General features: G+C 42.4%; 1 protein-coding gene across 5 annotated transcripts in view; it reads left to right on the top strand.

Moving 5' to 3' along the window:
* arhgap18 (Rho GTPase activating protein 18) overlaps positions 1-12,535 on the top strand; it is a 105,704-nt gene that overhangs the window by 80,822 nt on the left and 12,347 nt on the right. For 4 of the 5 annotated variants that reach the window (XM_067983798.1, XM_067983797.1, XM_067983799.1 and 1 more), the window contains 5 exons: positions 14-140; positions 822-970; positions 4,074-4,239; positions 5,240-5,331; positions 6,657-6,734. In XM_067983798.1, coding sequence (XP_067839899.1) covers positions 14-140; positions 822-970; positions 4,074-4,239; positions 5,240-5,331; positions 6,657-6,734 — 612 coding nt within the window. The remainder of the gene's footprint in view (positions 1-13; positions 141-821; positions 971-4,073; positions 4,240-5,239; positions 5,332-6,656; positions 6,735-12,535) is intronic. The other variant, XM_067983796.1, reaches the window with a different exon arrangement.

Genomic DNA, 12,535 nt, shown 5'->3' on the forward strand with positions numbered 1-12,535 from the left:
GATTACTCGACAGCAGCTGGATTATACAGAGAGTCATGGACAGCGTCTTCCTGTTGACTTGCAGGCCTCAAGTACAAATGAAGCTTCAGCTGCTGCAACTAATGAAAATGAAAGAGAAGATACCACTGAGAAAATGGAAGGTATGAAATATATTTTACAGAAAATAGTAAGTGTGCTCATATTTACAGTTTTGGCTGTTTTTGCCACTTGTTTTCCAGTTACTATTTTTCAACTTAATGAAAGAATACTTTACTCGTCTGTTCAGTTTTGAGTTGCAGAGTTTTCAAAGGTGACTTTCCATGGGCCACGTTCAGCTGTAACCATTCGTGGGTGTCTTTCAGTTCATTCCTTATTTGACTTTTTAAATTGGTTTTTCGAGGCCAAGCATTTAGCAGTTTTTAAAAAATGTACGATGATATTTTTGTAATTCTATATAACAGAAATCAGTATACACTGCACGTGAGAAAGAGGCAGTATTTGCAATTTTTAAAGTACCATTTTTTAAAATCTTTCATGGTTCCAAAGGTGAGTTACTAATTTTTAGGTGGCCCTTTCACATAATGTTGTGTCATGTAAAGTTTATGCACACAATCCCACCTATAGGTGCAATTTCTTTTGAAATGTTGTGATGTTGCAGCTTTTTAAATATTTAATGCATTGTTCTTTGGTTACAATGTTCTATATGTCCCATATTCTTAATGTAGAATATGCAGGACGGGTTATAAAGGAACAGTATGTATTGAAATCCAGTTCTCAGCTGGCATTTGTCAGCTGGAAGAAGACTCATTTAGGACAGTAACTAGAACCTCTTTTCCTTCTAGGGCATCTGATGAACCAGGCTACCAAAGATGAAGATATCCAACATGCAGCTGATATCAATTTAGAAATATCTTACTCTGAGCAGGCTGCAAACATGAAAGAAAAATCAAGGAACCAAAAACCCAAAGGAGAGGATGATGCATCCCTACCAGTAAGTGGTTTACAGAGCCTCTAGGAGGTGTTCTGCTCTAGAAATTTTTTGGGGTTGCCATCATCGATTACTCCTGTAGATGAGCTATCACTGCCTCTCTCCCAAAATTTGTAAGTGTGAGTATTGGTTCAGGATAGGAAGACCATGAAGAAGGGCTATTTAGGCAAGGTACCTAAAGGACAACTAATGTCCACAGAATCATTCATCAGCAAGGAGTCAACACATGGAATGGACTTCCAGAGGTAGAGGCAACAACCCGGGAATCATTTAAGAACCAATTGGAAGATGTAATGCCTTCAAGAGAGGAAGAGGTAAGGGGAGAAAGCTGATGGAAAAGGGGAGAAAAATAAACAACCACACATGAATAAACTCACTGCAACAAATGGTTTACACAAACATGAAATAAACTTGAGCCTTTTAAAGGAGCTGTACCTAATATTGATGTTATTGACAGTTGATTGCAAACATTGTGATTCTGTCAGCAATCTGCAATTCAAAGTGTGTAATTTAAAAAAAGCTATTTCCAGCAGAGTGGCACTCCTGCCACCACTAGGGTTGCCATCACTTATTACCCGGGGGAAAACAATCCTCAAATCTGTCCTAAATCTGTCTTTTACTAGCCTGAGGCTTTGTTCCCTTATCCATATTGTGCAATTTACTTCGAAGCAATTTTCCACATTTACTTTTTCCATCCTATTAAATATTGCATACACCTCGATAGGATCATCTGTCAAACAACATCCTTCAAGGCTGAAAAGCCCAAGTTTCTCCAGTCTTCATAACTCAGATTTCTAAGGGATCAACCCTATGGCTCTTTTCTGTACTGCTGGCAATGCTTGAATGTCTCCCCTGTGTCTTGGTGACCAAAACTGGACAAAATACCCAAGGTTTTTGTCTGACCAGAGCAGTAAATAATTTGATCGTGAATTCCATGGACTTGTATTCTACTATTCTGGGTATATAGTTCTACATTCTATTGGTTTTGATGATTGCTGCTCTGCATTGGTTGGTCACGTTTAGCATTGAGTTTACTAGGACTCCTGGGCTTCTTTCAATTTCATTCTTAGCTATTTCAACACCATTCATGGAGTACATGTGTCACCCATTTTTCTTTCCCATACTTTACACTTGACTACATTCAATTAAATGTGACTAATTGTAAGGTAAGACATTTTGGGAGAAAAAACAAGGAATAGGAGTCGACACCTGATGGAAAGACACTTGAAGGGTGAACAAAGATATGTAGGAGTTCAATACATAATGCCCTAAAAGTGTAAATGCAGGTAGATGAAGCCATAACAAAGGCCAATCGAATTTTGGGTTTTATAAGTAGAGACATAAGAGTAGAAGCATAAAGAGATGATGATGAATTTATACAAAACATTGTTCAGGCCACAGTTTTTTTTATTCAGTCATGGGATGTGGGCATTGCTGGCGAGGCCGGCATTTATTGCCCATCCCTAATTGCCCTTGAGAAGGTGGTGGTGAGCCGCCTTCTTGAACTGCTGCAGTCCGTGTGGTGAAGGTTCTCCCACAATGCTATTAGGTAGGGAGTTCCAGGATTTTGACCCAGCACGATGAAGGAACGGCGATATATTTCTACGTGTGACTTGGAGGGGAACGTGCAGGTGGTGTTGTTCCCACGTGCCTGCTGCCCTTGTCCTTCTAGGTGGTAGAGATCGTGGGTTTGGGAGGTGCTGTCGAAGAAGCCTTGGCGAGTTGCTGCAGTGCATCCTGTGGATGGTACACACTGCAACCACAGTGGGCCGGTGGTGAAGGGAGTGAATGTTTAGGGTGGTGGATGGGGTGCCAATCAAGCGGGCTGCTTTGTCCTGGATAGTGTCGAGCTTCTTGAGTGTTGTTGGAGCTGCACTCATCCAGGCAAGTGGAGAGTATTCCATCACACTCCTGACTTGTGCCTTGTAGATGGTGGAAAGGCTTTGGGGAGTCAGAAGGTGAGTCACTCGCCGCAGAATACCCAGCCTCTGACCTGCTCTTGTAGCCACAGTATTTATGTGGCTGGTCCAGTTAAGTTTCTGGTCAACGGTGACCCCCAGGATGTTGATGGTTGGAGTACTGTGTGCAGTTTTGGACATCCCATTATAGAAAGGGCATTAAACTATAGACCATACAGCATAGATTCACTAGGATGATACCTGGGATTGGATACTATAGTTATGAGGAGAGACTTGAGATACTGAGACTAATTTCACTGCAGAAGAGAAGGCTGAGAAGATTTAATAGAATTTTTTTTAATTATTAAGAGTTTTGATCGAATAAATAGGGAAAGACTATTTCCTCTCGTTGGGGAGTCAGTGATGAAAGATCATCAATTTGTCTTCACTAAGAAGGTGAGGAGAGGTCAGGAGAAATTTCTTTACACAGAGGGTTGTTGGAGCATTGCCACATGGAGTGTTGGGGGCAGAGACCTTTTACAGTAAAGATGTATAAATATTTGAAACAGAGGAAACTAAAAAGCTATGGCAAAGAGCCAATACAGTGATGATGGGTCAAATGTTTCCTTCTGTATTGCAAACATCTATAATTCTCTGGTTCGATCTCTTCCCTGACTGCCTTCTTACTGTTAAAGGACCAAAAGATCTTCTTACTGTTATGTTTGCCTCTGCATCTGCTTTTTTCTCAGTTACTCTTTGCCCCTCTAATCATTCTTTTAATATGTTTCTGCATGTTCCTATATTCATCCCAGTGAACCTCTTCTCCTTTTGCCCTGTAGGATTTATAAAAGTCATTTTTCCTCTGTATTTCAACAACAGCAACTGGCATTTAACATAGAAATGGTACCAAGGCGCTTCACAGAGGCATAATCAAAAAACATTATTGATCCTTTTATTTATTGATTAATTTAGGGTCATGCTTGTATGTACTTAGCCTGCATGTTAAGCATTATTCTTTTAAAGATGTTTCACTTGTCTCCTACTGAAACATTGATGAAGAACTGCTGCCTCATTGTCTATGAAGTACTTTTTCTATAAGGGGATGTAACTCTGATATGCATGGATCTGGTTATTAGGTATCATTAAGGGGATGTAACACTGAGGCTGTGAAAGGTACCATATATATGTTTGTTTCTTTCTTTCTTAAGAACTATCGGCTGCCAAAGGATAAGACAGGTACCACTAAAGCAGGAGATCTTGCACCTCAGGACATGAAGAAAGTCCGTTCATTGGCTCTGATTGAACTGACTGCTCTGTACGACACACTTGGTGTGGATTTCAAGCATCAGAAAGCAATAAAAGTCAAAATTAGAGGTAATGAGAATACATATTATTCAAATTTGAAACTGCTTTCATATGAGGTTGATATATTTCACACATGTATAAACTATCTGTTTATTTTATTCATAAAATTTAAGCTTTGCCTTCTACATGGGTATGGCCTTAGTTATTATTTTCTCTCTAGTTAAACTAACACTCGATTCTAGCACCTGTGCTATGTCTTGGGATAGGTCAGTAGGGAAAATAGTGCACTCTGTCTTGAACTTCTTAATTTTCCACAGCAATGCATAGGGTTTGCTACAGATAAGATCAGGTGAGAATGTGCTGATCCAGGGCAAAGCCCAAAGTTTGCACATATAAAATAACAAAATGAATAAACCCTTTTCACCACAATGAGCGATTGTCATCTCTGGTCCAGGAGCAACCCAAAGATAACAATTACATGAGATAAGTTTATTTTTTCTAATCCTAGCAGAATCTTCAGGTCTTCAAGCTGCTGCTCCCCAGAAGACCCCGCAGTCAGTGGCAAGGAGTGCAGTTGTAGGCCCACAATATGTAAATGAATCTGAATTCACAAAATCAAGTGGGGTCATCAGACAAATGGTCAGGTGGGTGCTCATAATGTCTGCTTGGAAGCCTCATCAAGAAATCTATCCCACAGACTCAATATTCAGTCATAAACCATTTCCTCCATAATGACTGCCATTATAGGTTAATCATTCATATTGGTCACCTGAAAGATCAGCAGTCACTCATCTCTCTCTGCTCTCCCTTCACATTAAAAGCTAACCCTTTTCCCTCTCTTTCATTTCAGGTTCAAATCATTCTGTGATGTGAAAGTTATTATATAATTCAATTTATTTATGATCGTAACTCCCTCTCTGTTTAAAAAGATAAAACCACTTTTTAGTATGAAATAGCATATAAAATGATGCAGTTGTATCAGGTCTTTGCTGCAGTGGGATGGTACAGATGGAGCACAGGATGTTCTTTAAATTTCAGTGAACTCTGGATTTTCGATATTTTCTTTCAGAATCGGGATTGTTTGGAGTTCCGCTTCCATTGCTATTGGAACAGGATCACAAAAAAGTACCGGGAACCAAAGTCCCACTCATATTTCAGAAAGTAAGTACAGGATTCAATGAATTGAAAGTAACTTCAAATTATTGGACGCTTGACAATTTGGTAACACAGTTCCTCAAATCTTTAATCTGTTTTAGCACCATGGTACATGAAACAAACTCTATTTTTGCAACCCACAAATCAGATCAGGAACACAACAGTGGAGGGGGAAGGCAGAGTGTTAGTGTAGCATCTCAGCCACTGAGAGCTTAATAATATATTGAGCCAGGACTTGCTCAGAGGGACATGGCAAGGTTCACAGCAGCTCCTGCGAATTAAATGTACAAATTTACTTACTGTGGATCCGTGGCATAGACATGCGTGATTTGGAAGTTTTCAAAAGAAATGCCGACATCAACCCAGCCTCTGAACTGTGTGGGTTGATTTGCATGGGAAATGTCCATGAGAATGGAAGGAACGCCCACAAAATCTGTCAGGAAGAGAAGTCATACCCACAAGCAGGCAAGCAAAGTTCATTCATTTAAAGTAATATTCTGCAAGTCATTGTAAATAAAAAAAATATTTTTTTAATAAAAAGCCAAAGAAGTAATTTAATTAAATTAAAGAGACAGAAGTGAAAAGTAAAAAAAAAATGTTTTTACTACTTAAATTTAACTTTTTTTTAATGACCAAAAAATATTACAATAAGGAGTAATATGAGACTCCACATTTTTAAAATTAAATTTTTTAGTTGTTTGGCAGTCATTAAGAGTCATCGCGCTTTTAAAAAGTAGTGCAGACCTGGTATTTTTTAAGCGTACCTTTTGGTGGCGTAAGTAGTTACGTTCCAGCTGGGCAGATGGGCAAGTTTATGATTTTTCTGTGATTTCAACAATTATGGTGTACGAGTCCCCTTTAATTCGCAGCTGTCAAATCGCCGGCGAACCAATAGGAGCAAGTTTACGATTTCCGGGTTTTAATGCGCACGTGGAAATGCATGAACTTGCTCCATGGATTTGCCGGCGGAGACAGAGGACGCCATTGAGGAACGCCGTTCTCATGTGAGTAATTTCTGTCCCATTGTTTTAAATCTTTGGAGGGTACATTGTCCTAAGTTTCTTTGGTGTCCATGTTACTTCAGACTGGTACAACATTAAGTCTACTATTTGAATTTGGCAAATGTCTATAAAATCTTTGATCTTAATAGATCCTTGGTACCATTCTACATATGTGAGTTATATATAAATAAGCCCTTTTCTAGATAGCCTAATTGTTCAAAATTTGTCTGTGATTTTCATTGCAGTTACCAATTTGTCTTATCCCCGATTTACATATTTTAGTAGGTGTGACACAGATTTTCTAATATTAGATTACAAATATTTTTGCAGCTTGTTTCCCACATAGAGGACCAGGGATTGAACACAGAAGGGATTCTACGAATACCTGGAGTTGCATCACGAATTAAGGTATTTTTAGAAAAACTTATATAGGGGATTAACTAAGACTCCCTGCAGATGCACAAATTGAAAAGATGTATTAAATGACTCAAGTTGTGGCAATTCTATCAAAGAGATCTTTTAAATAACTATTATTTAATTTACACTGGATGTGTCACTATACAGCACATATGCTGTATGTGCACAAATCAGAAGTTTAAAAACCTTTTGGACGATTTGAACCCTGCCTGCTTGGCGAGAGCGAGGCGGGCGGCTACAATCGCTGTAAAGTACTTACCGCTCCGTTCCCAGTGGCTGCCATTTTAACAGTGTAGTTTTTTTGGTCGGCCAAGGATTCTGTCAGAGGCATGCGGGGGCTTCACGAACAAGGGGGCATAATCTTAAAATTAAAGCCAGTCCATTCTGGAGTAAAATCATCAAGTACTTCTTCACAAAGGGTAGTAGATATCTGGAACTCTCTCTCCCCAAAAGGCTTTTGAGGCTAGATCAGTTGAAACTTTCAGTGCTGAGATTGATCGATTTTTGTTAGGTAAATATATCAAGGGATATGGAGTTGAGATACATGCACATCGGGGTCCTATGATGCATTTAGGAACCTGATGCCATTTTAACGTGAAAACACAATAGTCTTGCCAGCACCTCACCCCCACCAATAAAACCTAGCAGGAATGGTCTTTCAGCCACTGATTCAATATTTAAAGGGGCACTTAGCTGGTAAGTGGATCGTAGGATCTGTGTGCCATTATGCTGTTTGGATTGCCTGGAAAGCTTCTAGATCACTTTTTTCTCTCATTATTTGCATTACTTACCCTCAGTAAGTTCTATCTGCTTATCATGAGTGCTATTATTGCCAATTTCACTTGACGGCAATTGATACTAGCTCAATTGCTAATTTTAAATCTGAGATAGATAGCTTTTTGCCAACCAAAGGTATTAAGGGATATGAGCCAAAGGCAGGTATATGGAGTTAGATTACAGATGAGCCATGATCTTATCAAATGGCGGAGCAGGTTCGAGGGGCTGAATGGCCTACTCCTGTTCCTATGCTCCTTCATCGTCGCTGGGTCAAAATCCTGGAACTCCCTTCCTAACAGCACTGTGGGAGAACCTTCACCACATGGACTGCAGTGGTTCAAGAAGGTGGCTCACCACCACCTTCTCAAGGGCAATTAGGGATGGGCAATAAATGCCGACCTCGCCAGCGACGCCCACATCCCATGAACAAATAAAAATAATGTTCCTATGGATGGAGGTACACTTGGAAGAAGAGGAGCAGCAACCGCCTCAGCAGCCAACAGCTGGGCCTATCAGAAGACAGCAGGTGAGGGGGTCTGCTGTGGGAGGCCATACCCAGCACACACAGTGTACAGGCCGAGTCAATTTCTTGGATCTATCTGAAGAGCAATGCCTCAGGAGGCTGCGCTTCTCCAGGCAGGCTGTTGCGGACCTCTGCAGCTTCCTGTAACAGGGCCTGCTGCCTGTTGGACCAGGGGGTCATGATTTTCCAGTGGCTCTCAAAGTCACAACAGCCCATAACTTTTTCGCCAATGCTCCTTCCAGTCTACTACAGGGGGCATCTCTCAGTCTGCAGTACACAGCTGCATTAAGCAGGTCACTAGGGCTAAGCAGTACATCACCTTCCCCATTGAACTCAACAGTCAACAGGAGAGAGCTCGGAGATTTGCAGCAGAGGCTGGCTTCCCTCATGTCCAGGACATCATTGACTGTGCGTATGTTGCCATCTGGGCATCAAAAAAACAGCCAGCAATCTTCGTGAATAGGAAAAGGTACCACTTCATTACTGTCCAATCTCCAATCAGAGAAACAGGATCATGCACATTTATGCAAGGTACCCAGGTAGCTGTCACAATGAATTTATCCTGCGACACATCCCCCCAATATTCAACCCTTGCACTACAATGACAGGATGGCTGCTGGGGGACAAGGGATACCCCATAAACACGTTGCTCATGACACCTCTCCGCAACCTCATCACACCTGAGCAACACAGGTATAATTAATACAAAGAATCATCGGGATGATTATTGAGCACACCATAGGGATGCTGAAGCAGAGGCTCAGGTGTCTGGACAGATCTGGGAGCTCCCTACAAAATGCCCCATAGAGAGTGTGCTCCATCCTGCACAACATCGCCATACAGAGTGGTCTGCATTTGGAGGAGGCAGATCGACAGCAGCAGCAGCTGTTCTCATCAGATGAAGAAGGCGAGGAAGCAGCTGCAGAAGGAATGGCCACCTCAACACCTTCCAGTGAGAGATGTGAGGGATCAACTAGTTGCTCAGTGATCACACTGACCTGCTCATTGCCCTGTCCAGGAACTCACACAAAGCCCCTCTGCTCAACAGTCCTTATTACATTCTTCACCATTCCCTTCATCCTGCATTAAAGAACATTTAAACCATTCAGACAACTTCTATATCAATAACACACTGACAATGTAGATGCAGAAGCTGCTGTAAAATCACACTGCAGACCAAAGTGCTAGAAGTGATAAAGGTGATGAATTTAATTGCTAACTTACTAATTGCCTTCCATTCATTTCTCACCCAAGTGAACAATCCATGATGCCTTTCTTATAAGAAGGTTTCCTAAGTCGTCTACTCTAATGAGGTGCTCCCCCTGTGGCCTCAGCAAAGTTGGTGGAAAGCTGCTGTTGCTCATGTTGGGACCCTTGAGGTACTCGTGGCCAGTGACCTCTGCATGCTCGAGCCTGTGAAGGCCTGGGGGCAGACGGCTGCACCTTGACTGCTGCCGGGACAGTCTAGCCCGGCTGACCTTCTGGCACTATGGCAGTTATAGGTTAAGGGGTCTTGAAGGAGCAGACATGCTGAGACAGAACACCACATACTGCTCCTATCACATCACTGCCACTCCCGAGGGGCTGGAGCTCATCACTTCCACTGATTTCCAGATCAGACTGCAGAAGACGCTTGTATTCAGTCCACCCATCTGTCCAAAGTGGACACTTGTCTCTCCAAGCTAGAGCACAGAGTCTGCATGGCAACCGTTTGAGCTTCCAACAAAGCTGCAAAGGCTGGTGACACTGATTCCTGTTGTGAGGGCACAACTGCAGTGTCCCTGGAGGTGGTGTGATGAGAGAAAAGGAAGAGGTGAGCGTGTTTGGAATGAGATAGAAAGGTGTTATAGTGTGCCCTTGTGAGTTTATGTTGAAGGATGTGATGGAGGGGAAAGAATTGTTGAGGGTAGTGAGGAAAGGGGTGAATGGAGTAGTGGCAGATGTTGTTGAGAGAGATGAAGAACTGTACTCATAGAATGGATACAGCACAGAAGGAGGCTATTCGGTCCGTCGAGCCTGTGCCGACTCGCTGCAAGAGCAAGCCAGCTAGTCCCATGATCACCCTCGTCTTGTGAAGTCTTTTAAGTATTTCCTACATTGAACCCAGGTCATGGGGGTGATGCTGCTGACACTGACCCTGTCAACCACCACTGTCCAGACCTGCTCGATGGTGGCTTTGGGGATGCTCCTGCAGGTGCTTGAGGAACAGTACCTTGTTCTGACCTCCTCCACAAGGACCTTCATGGAGGCATCTGAAATCTGAGAACAGCTCTGTGACTCTCTACTGCAGAGATAATTATATCTACACTGTTCCAATGAAATCTTCCAGAAGGGAATGCAAGAGATTCATTCCCACTTTAAATCGGCCCCTGGAAGCCGACTGGGAATTGTGCAGAGAAAATGGGCGGGCCCATTTTCCGATGTGATTAGGTGGGCGGCACATCAATCATATTAAAATTGCCCGGGCCTCACGTTGGCAAGACCATGGGGGCTCTCACCCCACCCACTGCCCGCCCGATTTTTTTTATTTGTTCATGGGATGTGGGCGTCGCTGGCAAGCCCATCCCTAATTACCCTTGAGAAGGTGGTGATGAGCCGCCTTCTTGAACCGCTGTAGTCCGTGTGATGAAGGTTTTCCCACAGTGCTGCTAGGTAGAGAGTTCCAGGATTTTGACCCAGCGAAGATGAAGGAATGGTGATTTTTTTAAAAAGTCGGGATGGTGTGTGACTTGGAGGGGAACGTGCAGGTGGTGTTGTTCCCATGTGCCTGCTGCCCTTGTCCTTCTAGGTGCTAGAGGTCGCGTTGGGAGGTGCTGTTGAAGAAGCCTTGGCGAGTTGCTGCAGTGCATCCTGTAGATGGTACACACTGTAGCCACGATGCGCCGGTGGTGAAGGGAGTGAATGTTTTACCCAAGCAGGACCGGGACTAATGTTCTCGCGGGAGTGTTTGCTAGTGCTGTTGGAGAAGGTTTAAACTAGAGTGGCAGGGAACCTGAGTGGGGAGTCAGAAGGGAGTAAAGTTGAGAGCAGCAAGAGAGGGGAAGACCCAGGGGAAATTTAAAATGCAAATAGTACAAACAGTTGTTCAAGAACAAGTGAAAGGGAAAAGCATAGAGCAGCAGAAAGAAAGTGTACTTTAGGCACTACAGATAAAGTGAAAACTAGAAGGCGTAAAGCGATTAACCCAGCATCAAAGCTGAAGGTCAGGCTCGGGTGTGTGGCCCAACTAAAAGTTCTATATACAAATACACGGAGTATAAGGAATAATTTAAATGAACTACAGGTTCAAATTCAAATCGGAGGGTATGACATGATAGCTATTACTGAGACGTGGCTGCAGAATGGTCAGGATTAGGAACTAAATATACCGGGTTATAAGGTCTACAGGAGAGATAGGGAAAATGGAAGAGGGGGAGGAGTAGCTTTAGTGATTAGAGATGAAATCACTTCAATGATAAAGGAGGATATAACGAGAGGTAAGCAGCCAACAGAGATCTTATGGGTTGAATTGAGAAATAGGAAAGGATCTAAAACTACAGTGGGAGTTGTATATAGGACCCCTGGCAGCAGCTCTGAAGTGCTAGATTGTACAAATGCAGAGATTAGACAAGCGTGTAAGAAAGGCATAGTGGTCTTAATGAGGGACTTTAACCTTCACATAGATTGGGAAAAGCAGACTAGCAACTGTCAGAAAGGTAGTGAATTTCTTGAGTGTGTCCGGGATAGTTTTCTACAGCACTATGTCCTAGAGGCAACAAGGGGGCAAGCCATACTAGATTTAGTAATGAGTAATGAACCAGATTTAGTTAACAGCCTAACTGTGCGTGAACATCTATCATGTTCACGCACATGATCATAACATGATCGAGTTCAATGTAGTGTTTAAAAGGGAAAAAAGTGAATCAGCTGCTTAGATTCTAGACTTGGGTAAGGCCGACTTCAATGGGATGAGACGGAGACTGTCGACAGTAAACTGGGCAAATCTATTAATGGGTAGAACGACTGATGATCAGTGGGAAATGTTTAAAGAAACATTTAATGTGATACAGAATCGGTTTATACCCCTGAGGGGCAAGAACTCTACTTGCCAGAAAAAACAGCCATGGACAACTAGAGGTAAGGGACAGTATAAGACATAAGGAAAGGGCATACAAAAAGGCAAAAAATGGCACAGATCCTGGCGAATGGGAAAGATACAAAGATCAACAAAGGGTCACAAAACAGATAGTAAGAGCTACAAAAAGAGGGTATGAAAAGAAACTTGCAAGGGATATCAAAACCAATACGAAGAACTTTTATAGTTATATTAGGAAAAAGAGGGTGGTCAGGAGCAGTGTTGGCCCCTTAAAAACTGAAAGTGGGGATATTGTCATTGACAATGGGGAAATGGCGGACATGTTGAACAATTATTTTGCGTCAGTATTTACACTAGAAAAAGAGGATAGCATGCCAAAAATCCCAAGAAAACTAATATTGAATCGGGGACAGGGAC

The sequence above is a fragment of the Heptranchias perlo genome, chromosome 5 (assembly GCF_035084215.1).
Source record: "Heptranchias perlo isolate sHepPer1 chromosome 5, sHepPer1.hap1, whole genome shotgun sequence".
NCBI lineage: Eukaryota > Metazoa > Chordata > Chondrichthyes > Hexanchiformes > Hexanchidae > Heptranchias > Heptranchias perlo.